The sequence below is a fragment of the Xyrauchen texanus genome, chromosome 29, assembly GCF_025860055.1.
Source record: "Xyrauchen texanus isolate HMW12.3.18 chromosome 29, RBS_HiC_50CHRs, whole genome shotgun sequence".
Taxonomy (NCBI): Eukaryota; Metazoa; Chordata; class Actinopteri; order Cypriniformes; family Catostomidae; genus Xyrauchen; species Xyrauchen texanus.
In genome coordinates, this window is record NC_068304.1 from 2,367,076 (window position 1) to 2,387,942 (window position 20,867).

Sequence of the window (20,867 nt, forward strand, 5' to 3'; positions counted from 1 at the left end):
CCTTGATGCGGCATTGCCTGCTCACCCCCAGGTACGTCAGATGCAATCGTCCCCTTAGTGCCCTTGCCCAGAGTTTGGTCGCATGGCTAACGCTTTCCAAACCCGTCGTGGTGGCTGGCCAGATGCCTTTCCGTACTTGTGTGATTCCTGGGTGCGATCGTTATCTCTCCGCCTCCGACGACCACTGGCACTGCCTCACGTGAGGCAGTGTTTGTGGATGGCTCATGTTCTCATTGTGAGAATATGACCACGGCAACGTTGTGGTCGCGGATTTCCTCCTTCAAACAGGGTAAAGCCACTCTAGCTGCTCCCCGCTCCCCGTCTGGCGCTGGAGGCGATTTGGGGAGTTCAATGGGCGCAGTTTCACCGGGTAATTCCCTGCGGATATCCCGCTCCACAGCACGCTCGTTTGCCCCATCCAGTTCCAAAATGAGACCAGTCTGCCTCACGGCCAGCTTGCATGAGTTCGTCAGGTGCAAGACGAACTCATGAGGTCGTGGAGGGCACCTTTTGCTGCCCGAAACAGACTTCTTGGTTTGTCCACTCTCACTACCCTCGATGGCGGGTTGGCCCACGTGTACACTGAGGTCCCTCCGGTGGATAAGGCTGTTGCGATGCACCTGTGCCCGTAGGATTCCACCACCTGGCGGGATGGTCAGGCGCTCCCCTCCAGGGCCTGTAGGACTATGTCGTCTCTAGTGACCAAAGCCTACAGTGCTGCTGGACAGGCCACCTCCACCCTGTATGCCATGGCCCTCCTACAGGTACACCAGGACAAGGCACTAAAAGAAATGTATGTGGGTAGTCCTGATCCTGATGTGCTGCAGGAGCTATGCTCAGCTACCGACCCCACCCTCAGGGTGACAAAGATCACAGAGCGTGTACTTTGGCAGGCGATGTCCACCTTGGTGGTCCAGGAGCGACAACTGGGACTGAATCTGGTCGAGATGTGGGACGCCGACAAAGCACGCTTTCTCAAGCCCCCCCGCAGGAAGCAGAAACCCCCAGTCTCCTGGGCCGGCACGAGGACCCAGAAAGCTCCTAAGCGCCACTGAGACGGATGACCCAGTGAGCGACACGTCTGCTACGGAGCTGGTATCCAGACCACTCTATCCCCCGGTAGAGGGCCGGGAGGTAAATCTTTTCTTACCTTTTCCTTTTTGTTTGCCGTAGCCCGTTCAAATTGTACTATTCTTGGCTGTACTACCCAAGAGGCCCTCCTCCTCAGTCACTAACCCACCCTATGCCAGTTTCGCAGAGCAAGGTAAGTGCTTTGAGCTCCCCCTTAACACTGCCGCCTTGGGTCGACGCAACGCTCCTCGATGCGTACATCAGATGCAATCGTCCCCTTAGTACCCCTTGCCCGGAGCTTGGTCACGTGGCTAACACTTTCCAAACCTGTTGTGGTGGCTGGCCAGGGACATCTGAGTCAGCTACACAATTTAGTTCGCCAGACACCCGTCCCGCAGCATCCACTTCACTTCGTTGTAGGCGAGAAGGCCGCCACCCTTTGTGCCGAGATTGCGACCCTTCTTCACAAGGGTACAATAGAGCTTGTCCCTCCAGCCGAGGTGGGGAAAGGGTTCTACATCCCTTACTTCTTGCCAAAGAAAGGGATGCGTTGTGGCCAATCTTGGACCTGTGAGTTCTGATCCAGGCCTTACATAGACTCCCGTTCAAGATGCTGACGCAGAAACACATTTTGATGTGCGTCCAGCATCAAGATTGGTTCGCGGCGATAGACCTAATGGACGCGTAATTTCACATCTTGGTTCTACCTCGAAACAGACCCTTCCTATGGTTTGCTTTCAACGGCCAGGCGTATCAGTACAAGGTCCTCCCCTTCAGCCTCTCTCTGTCCCCTCGCGTCTTCATGAATGCCGCAGAGGCAGCTCTTGCCCCGTTAAGGTAAGTGGGCCTCAGCATACTCATCTAACTCAACGACTGGCTGATTCTATCACATTCTCGAGAGTTGCTGTGCACACACAGGTATTTGGTGCTCAAGCTCCTGAGCTGTCTAGGGCTTCGGGTCAACTGGGAAAGGAGCAAGCTCTCCCCGGTTCAGAGCATCTCTTTTCTCGGCATGGAGTTAGACACGGTCTCAATGATAGTGCGCCTCACAAGCTAGTGTGTGCAGTCGATGTTGAACTGCTTGAAGTAATTCATGCAGAGGACAGCGGTTCCACTGAAACACTTTCAGAGGATCCTGGGGTATATGGCTTCCTCAGTAGTCACATCGCTCAGGTTGATGCATATGAGACCGCTTCAGCACTGGCTTCAGACTTGAGTACCGAGATGGGCATGGCACCGCAGCACGCGTAGCTATCATGCTGCTCTGCCGCCACTTATTCAGCCCTTGAACAGACCTTGCATTGCTATGAGCAGAAGTTCCCCTACAGCAAGTGTCCAGATGTGTCGTGGTCACAACAGATGCCTCCAAACTGGCCTGGGCACCGCATGCAATGGGCACGCAGCCGCCGGTTCTTGGTCAGGACCGCGACTGGGTAGGCACATCAACTGCCTAGAGTTGCTTGCTGGACTACTCGACAAAGAGTGTGGTGTCCTTGTGGGCATCGGACAATGGCACTTCACTAGCAGACATCTGCAGAGCAGCAGCCTGGGCAACACCCAATACCTTTGCAAGATTTTACAATATCCGGGTTGAGCCGGTTTCGTCCCGTGTTCTTTCAGGTATGAACAGGTAGAGTTCGGTAATAAGGAACAGCTTGCTGGGTGTATCGCTTGCATATAGCGCCTTTCCCCTCCCCTGAATTGAAAACGAGCGCTTTTACCCCCAGTTAAGTTCACAAAATCTTGGACCCTGGATGTCCTTCCTCCCTAGCCCTATGGTACATAACTCTTTGGAGGAGTTCGCAGCCAGCTCCACTGAAGTGTCTAATATGCCCTGTACTGGGATAGGTGCTCCACAGGTGCGATTACTCCGGTAACCCCTGTGAGGTATATTCCACAGTACGGTCTCCCTGTCAGCGGACCCACGTTTCCTTTGGGCAGACCTCTCTTTGCTCCCAGTCACTGTGTTTGTAGAGTTCCCCCCCTTTTGTGGCGGGACCTACCACCGCGCCTCTTCCATGTGCGGTTGCTTAGCCCCTGTGTCATATTGCCACATGTTGGCCTTCCGTTTTGGGCAGGGGACTTTTCCCCCAGAAAGAATAGCAAAAGGAAAAGAACACCTTCCCCGATGCGTATGATAGTGTTAGATGGCCCCAGCCGAATCTAATACTCTGTTGAGAAAACATAGAGAGAAAAGGCTGTGGCTGGCATGGCCTGCCTAGTTACATCGCTTCCCCTCCCTCAGGGATGTGGGGAACTACATGATGTGTTTTAGGGCATTGGGGGAGGTTACATGCAGCCTGATGCACCTGCTACTTTGCACCCAGCAGCTTGCTTGCACTTGCATCGGCAGTTCACGTTACACGGTTCAGCTGTTGTGGCATTTTTCCATAGGGACCCCTAGTTTCACTACATCGTCACAACATTGAGTGAGTGGCAGAAGGGGGTCCCTCTTGTCACAACGCTGTACTAGCCTCTGAAATGGCCGGGACCGTGTCTTGGCTCCTCAGCACAAAACCTGAAAGGTTTGTCTGAATGTTGCATTCCAGCTCCCTTTTATACCTGTATGTCCGGGGGAGTGGCATGCAAATTCCACTCACCAATTTTCATTGGCCTTTTCTCAAAGATCTGGGGTGATTGGGGCTCTGAAGATCGACCCCTAGTGTCACTACATTGACACAACGTCTCGTTCCCTCCATCAGGGAATGGAGGTTACGACACTAACCGAGACGATATCAAAGTCAGAAGCACTTAACTGTTTCAGCTCTCAAATTTGATTCAAATTCTCAGGTCAAAAGCTGAATTTATTATACAGTACATTGCAGTGTACTAGAGTAACTATTCCCATACGGAAAGGTTAATTAGACTTCTGGCTGCTAAACTGAAATAGAATACGTTAAATTCCACCATTAGTGTAATCTAGACAATATCAGGCTCTGTCACATATAAACAGGATGACATTAATGACACATTTATGTAGGGCCTTGCCCCACTGAAAATGGCAGCAGAGACAGCATAAGCCTTTGTTCTATGATCAAAGGTGAGACTTTGAACTCCATTTCCCAGAATGCATCGCAACCAGACAGAAGTCCCGCCCAAGGACTCCATCTCAGACGTCATTGGTCAAAAGCGGCCGATGACCGATGACGTCATCCTCTTAACAAAACCAGCACGCACATTTGAGACTCTCTCTCTGCATCTACCCTGACTGTAACACCTACAGCTTCGCGGTGCTCTAAAGAACATATAAACCTAAATCATATATATTTGATTGCTGAATGTTTGATGTTTTTGTTTTCATTTACATGTTAACTGCGATCGCTGAAAGTTAATGTTTGGTTTACAACTGTACATTTAACTACGATCGTTGATTGCTGTTTGGAGTTATGAGATCGTCATTTTTGGGGAAATGTTTATTTATTGAGTGATCTCAATCAACGATTCAATCGCGCTGTTCCCAGCGTGTCTCTGTTAAATTGCATGAACCCCTGTTTGTTCATTCTCTCTCGCTCTCTCTCTCTCTCTCTCTCTCTCTCTCTCACACACTGAAATTCACGGATTGTGCAGCACCGCGGTTTATGAATGAATCAGGATGGTGTTTTTCAAATTCTCCCGCCTGTTTCGTTCAGTTCCTTTGTGTGTCTGCTCATTATCACCCGCACGTGGTATTAGCTCCATTGTGCTGGATCTGATCCAGCCATCTTGCTTTCCCCACACCTTCACATAATCGTTGGCTCCGCCCTTTTCGGCCTAGGCCTCCATTTTGACTAGTTCCTCACGAGGAGTTTAGTCCGCCATTTTGTGTGTTGGTTTCCAACTCTAGAAACCAAGACACACACACACACACACATACACTAGCATATAGCTCCACCATTTAGTTTAGGATTTCCATCTTATGTTTTTGTGTTATATTCATTTAGTATTGGCAGTGTTCATTACTGTTTGATTATAATAAATCTTGTTATATTATAATAAGTATTCCTGGTTTGTTTGTTTGAATATTGTGTTGAAGCCAGCCTCTGCCACGTCAAGAACTCCTACATTACTTCAGGATTGTTAAGTTGTTGTTGTTAGAAGCCAACTGTAACCAGATTACTGTTGGGTTCATATGGCAACCATTTGACTAACTTCCCCTTTTGATTATTCTGATTCTCAATCAAAATACTCAATCTGCAGGGTAGAATTTTATGAGACTTGATCAGTCACTTACTATCATTTTTCTCTTGTCAAAGAGTGGTGCCCCGAGGATAGAATTTAACGAACTAAATTCTATTATTTAATTTAATTATTAATTAATAATTAATAAACATTAATTATTAATTTATATTTGATAGTAAAACTGATCTAACCAACCTGTGAGCCTACATAAATTGGTGCCTGTGTAACATTGATTTTAATCAATGTTCTATTAATTAATGATTGATGATTGTCTATGATAACTATTAATTATTGCTAATAAACACAGCCGCTCCAAAACCTAGTGAGCCCTACATTTAGATTATTTAATTTTCACCTTTATAATGCCGAACCAATCCCTGATCCTAATGTTATCAAAGTGTTCTTGTCAAACCTTGAGCTCCCCTCCCTTAACAAGGACAATGCGTATGCACAAAATGGGCATTGAAATGTGCTCACTTTGTAATGCAATTCAAACTTGACTCTGACTGCCGTTAAATGGCTTTGTAAAATGGACAGCAGCTATTAGACGAACAGCTGTTTTTTTTTATATATTCATGCCAAATATAAAATGGTGGTGGCATAGTGGCTAAAGCACAGGGCTGTTAATCAGAAGGTCGTTGGTTCGAACCCCACGGCCACCACCATTGTGCCCTTGAGCAAGGCACTTAACTCCAGGTTGCTCCGGGGGGATTGTCCCTGTAATAAGTGCGTATAAGTGTAATAAAAGCGTCTGCCAAATGCATAAATGTAAATGTAAATAAAATCTTAGTAATCTGATGATATCAGACAATGCTGCACAAAGAACTTTAATAATTCACATTTTGTTTCCAGTACTAAATATTTAACTTCTCAATAAAAACACCCTTAAAACAATTTAAAAGGTTTTCTGAGAAGCAAAATAGCTTAGGTAAGATTTACAACGTATGTCTGCATAGATAAAACATTTTACCAAGGGATATTCAAGATATATTCTTTGAAAACAAGTTCATATCTTTATAAATAATGTTTCTTCATGGTGCAGTATATAATCTTTGGGCACATGTGACATTTACAGTCTTATCTCTTATAATACAGTTTCTCATACCGTAAAACACAGTAATCATGTGTCTGACTGGTGAAATGCATATGCAATTGCATGCAGATGAGGATATGCATAGTAAAAACAGGCGTTGTACATTCAATATATGGTTATTTTTGGGAAGGAGAGGGGGTGGGGTATGAATCGTGAATTTAGGCACAATTTTCCGCTGCCTGGGATTTATTAAGAAAACAATGCGCATGTTCTGGCATACGTACGGTTTTATAAATCAGTTTTTTTTTGTGCATACACAAAATCTGACTTTTTAGCTTACGCACACTTTTAGGAAGAAATCTAAGCAGAGTTTTGTACATGAGGCCCCTGGTCTTGGTGGGCTCCTACCAGTTATTTTTTTAAATCTAGGATCTAATTGGCCCACTTTTTTTTTTTTTAAATGTTGTTAACTTTGCATTGGAATATTGTAACAGATACTCAGACTCGAAGGTAGTGTTAAACCCAGAGGTGTAGTTTATTGAGGGATATAGGGGAATGGGTAAACCTGGATGATGACTGCTGTGCGCTGGATTGCGGGTAAACCTGGGTGATGACTGCAGTTCGCTGGATAGCGAGAAAACCTGGGTGATGAATGCAGTTCGCTGGATAGTGAGTAAACCTGGGTGATGACTGCAGTTCACTGGATAGCGAGTAAACCTGGGTGATGACTGCAGTTCACTGGAAAGCGAGTAAACCTGGGTGATGAATGCAGTTCGCTGGATAGTGAGTAAACCTGGGTGATGACTGCAGTTCACTGGAAAGCGAGTAAACCTGGGTGATGAATGCAGTTTGCTGGATAGCGAGTAAACCGGAACTGGACGAAGGAGCAGTAAAGCTTGGAACTGGACGAAGGAGCAGTAGAGCTTGGAACTGGACTTCGTTGGAGAGGCGAGATAGGGATGTAACGTAGAGTCTCCAGGAGGAAGCAGGTAAGTGAGTCTGTGATCATAGTTGTGAGACCAGACCAAGAGTGACAGGAGAGTGGAGCTTTTACACTGTGAGGCTGATGAATGTAGGAGCGAGCTTCAGGTGCAGGTGTTTAGTGTTCGGCAGAGAGTGATCGTGGAGTGTAAGTTCTGGGAGTGTCAGGAGGAACTGTGACATTACCCCCCCCTCTTTAAATGGGCGACTCCTGGCGCCCCAAGACAGAAGAGGGTAAGGAAATGGGGGAGAATGATCCCAGGAGGATGATCGGGGCCTGGTAGGCGGCCACAGGACAGGGACTGGATCAGGGGGGTCTGGGAGGAGGCCTCAGGACAGGGACTGGATCAGGGGGCCTGGGAGATGGCCATAGGGCAAGGACAGGTTCAGGAGGCCTGGGAGCCGGCCGCAGGGTAGGGTGTGGGTCTGGAGGCCTGGGAGTCGGCCTCAGGGCCACAGCCATGGGGAACTCCGAGGGCGGAGCTGTGGCAGGCGGAGCCATTTAAGTTTCTGGTGGTTTAGCCAAGGAGAGCGGAGCCGTGGAAGACTCAGGTGGCAGGGCCATGGATGGTTCAGGAGGCAGGGCCATAGGAGGCTCCGGATGCGGAGCCGTGGGAGGCTCCGGAGGTGATGCCGAGGGAGGCTGGTGTGTGGAGAGCATACTGGCACACTATGGCTGCTGTTGCATCATTCGGGTGGATGTTGCACACTGGTGGTGGTTGAGGAGAGTTTCTTGTTTACTATGTTCTTTGAGTGAAGTATCAGAAAAGTATGGTATAAATGTAACATTCATTCATTAATTCAATATATGTTTTTTTTTTTTTTTAAATTTAAGGCCCTGGCAGTACAGGTTGTTTTGTATATAAATACCCCCTTCTTTTTCCTTTTTTTTGTCATGTATATGGTTCATTTGTGTTGTATGTTTCACCTGAATTTTATTTCTTCATGCAAAGTGGGTATACAATCTCATCCTATTTCAGCACAGTGTAGGATTAGAAAAGATATGAATAAAAAGTTGATGACAAAAAATAAAATGTGTGACCTTAGAGAGATGGCTGGTATACCGTAAATGATCTAAGAGTATGTGTGTCTTGTAAGTGTCCGCATATGATTATTCTCAGCTGTCTTTCAAACAAAAGGATGATTCTGATGATCACTCTGACTAGAATTTAACACCTCTCAGCAAGGAAACCCCCACTTCCAGATTTGGAGTCAAAGTAAGTTATAACGACCAAATGGGTAAGGTGTGACAGTCGGATGACCTTCCTCACAAGATCTATTACGAAATGATGCGATTCACAAGCATCCTCCCAAGAGTCACTAATGATCTAAAACTGACTGACTGGGTAACACTTTATTTTGATAGTCCATCTTTTGACACTCTACAACCGGGGTCGGCAACCTATGGCATGCGGAGGTGTAGAGAGAAGTAGACTAATTTATTTATATAAATTACGCACCTGCATTCCAGTCTATATCTTGACGTAATCCTTCCTCATGATCACTGTTACAAACCCTTTTAGGTCTAGGGGAATTAGGGTGCAACATTTAAAAACACTGTGCATGTACTGGGAAGCATTCACACCAATGAGTTTAATATAAGGTAAAGTATCAGTATTTATTAAAAGAATAATGGGAGAACAAATATCCCATAATAAGTATTTACATAAATTTACAAAAAACTCTGGGCCAAGCCTCCAAAAACTGTAAATCACACAAGGAAAAGGGGAAAGTGAAAAGAACTTGGACCATGCCAAATCAAATAAATAAATAAAATAATAACCAGTCTTACTAAAAGAAAATAACACTCCTAATATAACCCAACAATTAAACTTCACAAAAACCCATATCAAAAATGAATCTAAACCCCCCATACATAAACTACTCTCACTATAACCGTTTAATAACATCAGTTTTACAACCAGATAAATTAACACAAAGAAAGAAAACAAAGAAAATGGAACAAATTGGCCGTCACATTAAGGGATCAAAGAACACAGGCATTACCATAAATATTACCAATTATCAAAGTGATACCGGGCAAACAATTACAACAGACGCACATGCAGGCATCAAACAAAGAATCATCTCGCTTTCCATGCAGGCGCTGTCTTTTATACTCGCATAGCCTGCCCTCATTGGTGGAGACCCGCGATGTCCATCCTGGATCAAATGTAGAAGTTCACATAGATGCAATTGTCCTTGTTAATTGGCTGATGAAGGCTTTTGTTGGCAATTGTTAGTCTATGCATTCCATTACAAGATCGTAATCCATCAATAGACCGAGGTGATGCAGGCAGAGATCAGGGATGTGAAACGCAGTTCAACCTGGCCGGTAATTTCAGTGAGGTTCAGTGTGGTCCATCCTAAATCCAAGGTTAAGGCATGGCATTTGAAGTATCCCATGTCTTATGGTTGGAGTTGGCATCAGTTCATCCTCTGAAGTCCATCATAATTGACTGAAGTGATGTTTGGCTGGCACCGGCTGCATTTAGTCATCATCATTCTGCGACATGTAGCAGTGGTGTCCAACACGAAGCAGGAATGGTGCTGGATCCAGCCGTTTCTGGTGACCTCAGAATAGGAGTCATGAGGTTGAGACAGGGAAACAAATAAAATAATAAAAGCATAGATGCCATTAAATTTATTGCAGAGTTATAAATCATGATCAATGTTTCTGGTTTCTGGTTCTGGCAGACACAACAAAAGCAGCCGAATTGTCAGTTGGAGGATAAATTAGGTGTATGCCTGGCTAAATAGATGAGTTTTTAGTCTAGACTTAAACTGATGGTGTGTGTCTGCATCTTGAACAGTGTTAAGGAGACTATTCCATAGTTTAGGAGCCAAATATGAAAAGGATCTACCTCCTTTTGTGGATTTTGATATTCTAGGAACTATTAACAGGCCAGAATTTTGCGATCGTAATGAACGTGATGGAATATAGCGTGGTAGAAGGTCACTGAAGTACTGCGGAGCTAGACCATTCAAAGCTTTGTACGTAGTAAACAGAATTTTAAAATTAATACGGAATTTAACAGGTAGCCAATGTAACGATGATAAAGTGGGGCTAATATGATCATATTTCTTGGTTCTCGTTAGCCCTCTGGCTGCTGCATTTTGAACCATTTGAAGTTTATTTATTGATCTTGCTGGAGTACTGGTGCTCCCAGTAATGCATTACAATAATCTAGTCTTGAGGTCATGAACGCATTAATTAGTTTTTCGGCATCAGCAACAGAGAGAGCATGTGCCTTAATTTAGCAATATTTCTTAGGTGGAAGAATGCTGTTCTACAAACATTGGTAATTTGATTTTCAAAGGACAGATTGAATCAAGTATCAAATATAACACTTAAGTATTTCACTGTTGAAGATGATGTAACAGCACATCCATCGAGAGTCAAATTATATTTTAGCGGCTTATTTTTAGAGGTTTTTGGTCCATTAATTAGCACATCTGTATTGAAGTAGAAGGACATTTCTGGCCATCCAATCTTTTATTTCATTGATACACTCTGCTAATTTGGAGAATTATAAATTTTTGTTGGGTTTAGGAGAAATATAAAGTTGGGTATCATCAACATAACAGTGGAAACTTATTCCATTATTCCTAAAATATCTCCCAGGGGAAGCATGTATAAGGAGAAATGTAGAAGTTCTAAAACTGATTCCTGTGGCACTCCATACTTTACTTTTGTTTGGTTTGACAATTCCTCATTTACAAAGACAAAGTGGTAGTGGTCTGCTAAATGGGACCTAAACCATGCTCCAAAACTCCAAAATTGCCAATATAATTCTCTAGCCTATTCAAGAGAATGTTGTGATCTGTCGTGTCGAATGCAGCACTAAGATCTAAAAGCACTAGAAGTGAAATGCAGCCGCGTCATTTGTAACTCTGATAAGTGCTATCTCTGTACTGTGATGAGGCCTAAATCCTGACTGAAATTGTTCATATATACTATTTCGCTGTATAAATGAACATATTTGAGAGGATACTACTTTTTCAAATATTTTCGACATAACCGGGAGATTTGAAATCGGTCTATAATTAGCCAGTTCTCCAGGATCATGTTGTGGCTTCTTAATAAGCAGTTTGATAACTGCCATTTTAAAGTTTCTTGGGACATGTCCAAATGATAGCGAGGAGTTAATAATATTAAGAAGAGTTCTGAAATGACAGGAAATACCACTTTTAAGAGCTTAGTTGGTATTGGATCTAACAAACATGTTGTGGTTTTGATGTTTCGATAAGTTTTGTTAGCTCTTCAAGACCTCATCATGAAGGATTGAAGTTGCAGGTGAGGAAAATTATGAGACACTGTTTTCTGAGGTGCTATGACAGATGATTGCATAATTCCAATTTTATTTCAGATTATGTAAATTTTATCAGTAAAGAAATTAATGAAGTCATTACTCTTGTGCTGTTGAGGCTTTATTCCTAACCAATTAAGCCACAGTACAGAATAAACACCTAGGATTGTTGTGGTTATTTTCTATGAGTTGGCAGCTTTTAGTGCCTGTCTGTAGCTACAGACACTATCCTTCCATTCATTGTATTGTATTCTTCCACATGCACTCCATTTTACGAGCTACTCTCTTGAGAGCATAAGTGTGATCATTGTACGATGGTGCAGAACTTATTTCTTAAATCACACATGTCTTGTGTTGCACTTTAATTATTGTCACTTTATACCTGGCTGCTACCCAAATAACTGCTATGTCTATAGAACATCTCATAGTATGTTATGTATATATTTGGCATTTTTAGAAACTGTCATCTTTTTGCACTACTGTGTACTGGTCTCTCACTGTCTCTCACTTTGCCTGTTGTCCTTTTAATTTTTTGTAATTTATTGTACTGTCCTGTACGTTTTGCACACGTTTGCATGTGCACTTTATATAGGTATGTTATTTAGTCTGTGTAGTCTCATGTGGTTCTGTGTTTGTCCTATGTTGTTTTATGTAGCACCATGGTCCTGGAGGAACGTTGTCTCGTTTCACTGTGTACTGTACTAACTTTATATGGTTGAACGACAATTAAAACCACTTGACTTAACTTTTTTGTTATTTCATCAAGTTCTTCTGGGCTTTGGTGTTTATTGAGTGTATGAGATACAGGTGAAAATCGAAAAATTAGAATATCGTGCAAAAGTTCATTAATTTCAGTAATTCAACTTAAAAGGTGAAACTAATATATTATATAGACTCATTACAAGCAAAGTAAGATATTTCAAGCCTTTATTTGATATAATTTTGATGATTATGGCTTACAGCTTATGAAAACCCCAAATTCAGAATCTCAGAAAATTAGAATATTGTGAAAAGGTTCAGTATTGTAGGCTCAAAGTGTCACACTCTAATCAGCTAATTAATCCAAAACTCCTGCAAAGGGTTCCTGAGCCTTTAAATGGTCTCTCAGTCTGGTTCAGTTGAATTCACAATCATGGGGAAGACTGCTGACCTGACAGTTGTGCAGAAAACCATCATTGACACCCTCCACAAGGAGGGAAAGCCTCAAAAGGAAATTGCAAAAGAAGTTGGATGTTCTCAAAGTGCTGTATCAAAGCACATTAACAGAAAGTTAAGTGGAAGGGAAAAGTGTGGAAGAAAAAGGTGCACAAGCAGCAGGGATGACCGTAGCCTGGAGAGGATTGTCAGGAAAAGGCCATTCAAATGTGTGGGGGAGCTTCACAAGGAGTGGAGTGAGGCTGGAGTTAATGCATCAAGAGCCACCACACACAGATGGGTCCTGGACATAGGCTTCAAATGTCAAACGTCTTACCTGGGCTAAAGAAAAAAGAACTGGTCTGTTGCTCAGTGGTCCAAAGTCCTCCTTTCTGATGAGAGCAAATTTTGCATCTCATTTGGAAACCAAGGTCCCAGAGTCTGGAGGAAGAATGGAGAGGCACACAATCCAAGATGCATGAAGTCCAGTGTGAAGTTTCCATAGTCTGTGTTGGTTTGGGGAGCCATGTCATCGGCTGGTGTTGGTACACTGTGCTTTATTAAGTCCAGAGTCAACGCAGCCGTCTACCGAGACATTTTAGAGCACTTCATGCTTCCTTCAGCAGACAAGCTTTATGGAGATGCTGACTTCATTTTCCAGCAGGACTTGGCACCTGCCCACACTGCCAAAAGTACCAAAACCTGGTTCAATGACCATGGTATTACTGTGCTTGATTGGCCAGCAAACTCGCTTGACCTGAACCCCATAGAGAATCTATGGGGCATTGCCAAGAGAAAGATGAGACATGAGACCAAACAATGCAGAAGAGCTGAAGGCCGCTATTGAAGCATCTTGGTCTTCCATAACACCTCAGCAGTGCCACAGGCTGATAGCATCCATGCCACGCCGCATTGAGGCAGTAATTAATGCAAAAGGGGCCCAAACCAAGTACTGAGTACATATGCATGATTATACTTTTCAGAGGGCCGACATTTCTGTATTTAAAATCCTTTTTTTTATTGATTTCATGTAATATTCTAATTTTCTGAGATTCTGAATTTGGGGTTTTCATAAGCTGTAAGCCATAATCATAAAAACTATATCAAATAAAGGCTTGAAATATCTTACTTTGCTTGTAATGAGTCTATATAATATATTAGTTTCACCTTTTAAGCTGAATTACTGAAATTAATGAACTTTTGCATGATATTCTAATTTTTCGAGTTTCACCTGTAGATCTGGAAGATTGTTAGTGAAGCTATCTTTAGTGGTCGAAAGAGTGGTCTAATGATCCATGATGTCATCGCTCTGCTGCAGAATTTCTATATTATCAATATCAACTCCATATGACACAATGAAATCTTGCATATGATTATGGTGATGAGTTGGTCCTGTTTCATTTTGTCTGACTCCAAGAGAGTTGAGAATATCGATAAATGCTAATACCAATGTGTCATTTTCTATGTGAATGTTGAAGTCACCAACAATTAAAGCTCTATCTACAGTAACTACAAGATCTGATAACAAATTTTCAAATTCACCAAGGAAATCAGAATAAGGCCCGGGTGATCTATATGCTGAAGCAAGGGTAAAAGATGACATCGTTTTTTTATTTATATCTGACAGCGTCACATTAAGTATTATTAGTTCAAAAGACTTGTCCTCTAAGTAACATCCAAAACTTCACTGTAAATTGTAGCAACACCTCCTCCTTGACCCTTCAGATGAGGATCATGTTTATAACAATAACCTGGGGGAGTAGATCCATTTAAACTAATATATTCATCCGGTTTAAGCCAGGTTTTAGTCAAACAGAGCGCATCCAAACTATGATCTGTAATCATTTAATTTACAATTAGTGGTTTGGTAGAAAGAGATCTAATGTTTAGTAGCCCTATATTTATATGACGTTTATCTTTAATTTGTTTGTTTTGTTCAAGTTTAACCTTAATAATAAAATTCGAAATGATTTAGTGAGGGTTTTGTGTTTGGTAGTTCGAGGAACAGATACAGTCTCTATGAGATATTTAGGTGATACTGTCTCTATGCGGTGTATATTATGTGACCTGTGTAACGTCTCAACGTAGTTAGCAGACGTTCAGATTAACCAGTTTGTCTGCTTCCAGACCTGGGCCCCAGTTAGACAAATACTACATTAAGACTATGAGCCAAATTACTAGAGAGGAGAGCGGCACCTTCCCTGAAGGGATGGAGTCCGTCTCTCTTTAGCAGGTCAGGTCTACCCCAAAAACTCTTCCAATTGTCTATAAATCCTATTCTATTGTCCAGACACCACTCAGACTTGCACCTGCATCAGCAGTCCACGTAACACAGTTCAGTATTGTGGCGTTTTTAGATAGGGACCCCTTGTGTCACTACATTGACACAACGTCAAGTGAGTGACAGAAGAGGAATGTCTCGGTTACTGTCATAAACTCCATTCCCTGATGGAGGGAACGAGACATTGTGTCCCTCTTGCCACAACAGTGTACTTGCCGCTGAAATGGCCGGGACCTTACTCTCGGCTCCTCAGCTCAAAACCTGTCTGAACACGCTTCCCTCCTTTTATACTCGTATGTCTGGGGGAGGGGCATGCAAATTCTATTTGCCAATTCTCATTGGCCTTTTTTCAAAAATAAAAGGTAAACGAGGTTCTCAAGAGTGACCCCTAGTGTCACTATAACGACACAATGTCTCGTTCCCTCCATCAGGGAACGGAGGTTACGACAGTTCAGACAGACGTATTCAGACCCTTAACGCAGTACTTAGTTGAAGCACCTTTCGCAGCGATTAAATCCTCAAGTTTTATTTGTATGATACCCTTCTCACCCGATTGCAAACCCAGCATGACCATTTTAAAAGCAGCACTTACAGTAGGCTACATGTTGAGGGGGAACCATCCAAAACTCTTAAAAACCTGCAGATGTTGACCTCTGAAAGATTGGCATGATATCCGCTAATGCAGCATCATGGATTGAATTAAGATTGAAATCGCAAAATGGCCTTGAATGATTGCTACTGCAGCGTTTTAACATTGTCTGCTTTGACTGCTTCTGTCACCACTGCACAAGCTAGCGGCTGTGTGCAAAAAACCTCACCTTGGTGTTGAGCACCAGGGCCTTTCGAAGTTCCGGATCATCATCATAGACTTCTCCCACCATAACATCTCTGGGTAGCTCCCTTTCCCATAAAAAATCTGGGCCAGTGAACCAATTTGAAGCAACAAGCTGATCTGCGGAGAGACTGCGGATTATCTTCAGACCTTACAAAGTGCCATTGTTCAGGATCTGTAGTGGACTTTATTCTTTGGACTCTGTTCGCTACAAACACATGAAACCATCTGGCATCATTGTTTATATAGCCGAGGATGACCTTTGAGTCAGTCCAAAAATGTTCTTGAAGAACCTCTATTTCAAGCTCATTTCTGAGCATAACACTTGATCTTGCTGCTACAACTGCAGCCGACAACTCAAGCTGTGGCACTGTGGTTACCCTAGTTGGAGCAACCCGTGCTTTTCCCATGACTAGCGTGCAGTGAACATCTCCCTTGATGTCGACTGCTCTGAGGTAAGTACATTTCCCATAACCGATGACACTTGCATCTGAGAAGTGGTGAAGTTCGTACTGCTTGACATCCTTGAAGTTATCTGGGATATAGCAACTTCTGATCCTTACATTAGATAAGTTTTGAAGATCTTGTAGCCAGATTTCCCACTGTGCTCTTAGCTCTTGTGGGAGTGGCTCATCCCAAGTTACTTTATCTCGACACAGTTGTTGTAGGATCTGCTTTCCACAGAGAATAAAAGGCGCTGCGAAACCCAATGGATCGTAGATGGAAGCTACTGAAGAAAGTACTCCTCTTCTGGTATTTGGGTGTTCCTTGACAGTCACTCTGAACTGGAAGTCATCAGAGGATACACACCATTGAACGCCAAGAGCTCTTTCCATGAGTGGCTCTTCCAAAACCATATCCATATCTTTGACACTTTCAGCACACTCGCCCTTCGGTATTCAATACCTCCTTGCTATTGGATATAAATTTGTGTAGTCTAAGCTTGCCTGTGCTGCAAAGGTCTCTCGCTTCCTTAATCAGTTGGATTGCTTTAGCGTCAGATGTTGCACACACCAGTCCATCGTCAACATAAAAATTCATTTGGATGAACTTAACTGTGCTTGGGTTAAATTTATCCTGACCTTGAGCTAGCCGCTCAAGGTCAGGATAAATCAAGTTTGTACTGCTTCAGTCCAAAATTGGCACATCCGGGTGAGGAGGCTGCCCCAAATAGGTGGACCTTTATCCGAAAAATTGAAGGTGGAGACTCTAGATCACCGTTCTCCCACCATAAGAACCTGAGGTAGTCTTGGTGCTCAGGCCTTACACGGAACTGGTGAAATTTTTTTCCACGTCACACATGATGGCAATCAGGCCTTTGCGAAACCTACAAAGGACTCCCACCAAGGTTTTTGTGAGCTCTGGACCAGTAAGAAGTTGGTCATTCAGTGACGTTCCTTGGAACCTTGCTGAGCATTCAAAAACCCCTTGTATCTTCCCAGGCTTTTGGGGGTGGTATACGCCATGGTGGGGAATATACCAGACTAGTTAATTGTCAAGCTCTTCTTCAGGGACCTTTTCTGCATCGCCATGAGCAATGATGTCTTTCATAAACCCCAAGTAGTCAGTGCAGTATTGCTGGTCTCTCCTGAGCTTTCGTTCCAAGGGCACTAAGCGTTGAACAGCACATGATTTATTATTTGGTAGAATTGGTCTGTCTTGTTTGAAAGGTAAGGGCCTTTCAAAATGACCGTCTTGCTTCTGTCTGATTCCGTCTTTCAGTTTAGCCAAGAAGTGAAGATCTTCTTGAGAGAAGGTTGTCTCTTCTCCACCTCTCTCACTGAAATCAGATTCCAACATCTTAATGATGTCATCTGGAGTGACCATTTCACTGACCTGGGTATGGCAAACATAGTGTACTTTTCTTTTAAGCTGGACCATTGCATTCACTTCAGACATGACTTGTTGTACGATGATGCGGTGACTTACTCCAATTGCATCACCGTAGTATTCACCTAGGTCACCATAACTCACTATGCTCCAACCTAAGTCGGTCTTCTGAGCAAATGGCTGGCTTTCCTCTCCACAGACGACTTCTCGTGGCATTAGAGCTTGTGGGCAATTGTACCCAATCAACAGACCAATTTCGCAATCCTTTTGAGGCATGATGTGGTCAGCAAGGTGCTCCAAATGAGGCCATGTCTTTGCTGTCTCAGGCACAGGGATGTGCGTGCGATTAGCAGGGGTGAAGTCACGAGTGTAAACTGTCGGCACTGTTAACTTCTTGGAGGAAAATAGGCCCCTTATTTGTAGGCTATTAAGTCTTTTACAGTGAATGATTGTCCCTTTTGACGACATCGTAGATTGTACACATCGTCTGTGTACTATTAGTATCTTGTACAACTCTGTTAGAAGTTGTTTCCATGTGACGTCTTGTGGTTGAGTTCTTTCCTTAGATTGTTCTTTCTTTAGTTCTTGGACCCTTTTTGAACGTTCTTCGTGTCGGCATGGGGGTGCCTCTTTGAGCAAGAATCGCAGACCATCCTGTTACAGCAGCTCTTAGACTAGTGGCCAGGGCTCAAACAGCCAAAGCACAATTTTTCACTTTGCATAAATTTTAAGCGGTCAGCAACTGGCTTCTCTCTTAATTTGTAGCACGTGTGTAAGCTGTGAAACACTTTTTCACTAGTGTTTGTTGTGAAGATCTTGGCACCTACGGTTTGGTTCTTGGAAGTCATAATGTTCTGGCTCCTGCTCTTTGCTTTATCAGACTCACTTTGCAGTAATGCATGGAAGGATGTAATGGGGTTGCAAGCGATGCTAGCCTCCATTGAAAGGAACATCACAAAATAACTGAAGTTTGGGAACCTTCCGTGTTCAAGTTGATATTGTGTAGCTTTTCGGTTCCATCCGGAGCTTAACCAGTCAGGTAACTTGGAAGTAAATTTTTGATTCTCAATTCCATCATTAAGAATGTGGAGACTGTCATTGTTAGCCATAGCACTTTCGCAACTGCGTAAAAAGTCCACAAATATTCTCAACTCAGCACTCTCTCGAAGCTATTTTTGGCCACGTATGTAGTTTATCTCGGAAAGCCTTGGCAATTACAAAGGGTTGGCCATATCTTTCATTGAGCAGGTCCCATGCTGCATTGTATGAATCTTCTGAACCAGCCAGAAAATGACCTTCTAAGGCTTCTCTAGCAGCTCCTCCGACATATTTTTGAAGGAAGAAGACTTTCTCTGCTGTTGGAATATTCTTTTTCTCTATAAGTGTCTGAAAGGATGATTTCCAATGATTAAACTTGAGTGGATCTCCACTAAAGATTGAAGGCTCTGGAATGGGTAGCCTGTTTGCTGTCATAGCTTCAGCTAAGACCTTCACCAGCTCTCGCATGTCATCTTGGAGTTCACTTCTTGGAGTCACATCTCTGAGCGGTGGTGGATGCTGATCAGCAATACTTGCTTGACTGATTATCTGCATATCTGTAGGCAACTCAGCCTCAACATTTTGTGGTACAAAGTCTTGGGTTGGATAGAACTCATTTGCATTGTACACTCGAAGCTTTGCTTTGGCTGCATTAAGCCTCTTTAGCTCTTCCAAACGCTCAAGCTCTCTTTTCAAATTTTTAACTGACCTTTTTCTTGCAGCATTCTCTCCATGCTGTCTCTTTAACAGAGCAGCCTGTTGTCTCTCTCTTTCCATTTTGCGTTCGATTTCTCCCTTTTCTCTTTGAAGACGGCGAGTTGATGCAGCTGCTTCTTGGTCTGCAACTATCAACTTATCCTCAGCTTCAAGTTTCTGCAGTTCTGCTTGGTGGCTTTCTTGCTCACCCATAATCTTCAATACAGCCTGTGTATGTGCGTACTCAGCAGCAGCTTCTTGTCTTTTGGTTGAGGATACAGCAGAGTGAATGGAATTAGACTTAGAATTATTGCCCTGAAATGAAACACTGGAGGATGAAGATGCGAATACAGATGAAGCATCAGGCCAAATAATCTCCTCCTCATTTCCTTGAATTTGAGACTGTGCATTCTGTATTACAATTCTGGTGACGGATGAACATCTGTCCAACTTGCGTCTCATGTCATGAGCTGGGCTGTCAATCTTTCGGAATTCATCATAAACACTGTTCAGCTCAGATTCTTCTCTTTGAATACCTTTAATGTGTTCTTGGAGGATATCACTGGGATCTTGTTTGATTACAGATTTTTTTAGCCACCTTAGTCAAAACTTTCCAGCGTTCATAAATACTGTCAAAGCGAAGTAATAATCCTTTCACCTTTTCCATCTGAAATTCCTTTCCCTTTTCTGTTAATTTTCGATCTCTTTCACTTCTACAAGGCTCTGCAGGCTGTACTGCTTGTTGTACTATGATAGACTTCTCTGACACTTGTTCTTTTTCACTTGTTCATGACATCTTACATTATCTGGGAATTGCCTGTACACACTTAACATTAGCTGTGTAGTTAACAGCAGAATTTCCCATTTTGTTATGATTAAACAATCAAATAAAATTAGGTTAATGTCAACCCTTCAATTAAAGCAAACATTGTAAAGGCTTAGTAATATTGCATGGTCAATTACACTTGACAAGATGCTTATGGCCACATTTAAGTGAACATGCTTAGGAAATAATAAAAGAAAAAAAAAACTGAAAGATATTGGCTTGCTTAAATGTGCACAAATAATTCTCCCTTTTTCAAGTTATCACTTACTTTCTTCAATAGACAATATCAATAAATTCCCCTTATACAATTTAAACCACAGTTATTATTAAGGTTACACACAGTCCCTTGTAGTGTTCAAACTTATTGTCACCTTTCAGAACACAAGCTTAAGTGTCTGACGTATGGACGTCTTAATGAAACACTGATGAACTGTAGGTCCTTAACGGTAAACGTGGGCTTATCTGTGTAATGTTACATCCCGTCTTGCCGAGTTGTGACACAGCAGGTCCATGCCGGGCACAAGCAGGTTCGGGAACGTTGACGCAGGTTCGAGTTTGACTATCACTTCCTCCAGGAAATAAACGACACCATGGTTCTGGTTACTGATGGAATTATTGCACTTGTCATCCCTTTCTCCATCATCACATTCACCGTCAATGAAATCCACCGTCAAACT

At 43.0% G+C, this 20,867-nt stretch overlaps 1 protein-coding gene across 1 annotated transcript in view; it reads left to right on the forward strand.

Moving 5' to 3' along the window:
• shank2a (SH3 and multiple ankyrin repeat domains 2a) overlaps positions 1-17,288 on the forward strand; it is a 118,449-nt gene extending 101,161 nt beyond the window's left edge. The window contains exons 9-11 of the mRNA XM_052096877.1: positions 765-949; positions 16,576-16,695; positions 17,243-17,288. Of these exons, the coding sequence (XP_051952837.1) occupies positions 765-949; positions 16,576-16,695; positions 17,243-17,288 (351 nt within the window). The remainder of the gene's footprint in view (positions 1-764; positions 950-16,575; positions 16,696-17,242) is intronic.
• The last annotated feature ends 3,579 nt before the right edge of the window (positions 17,289-20,867 follow it).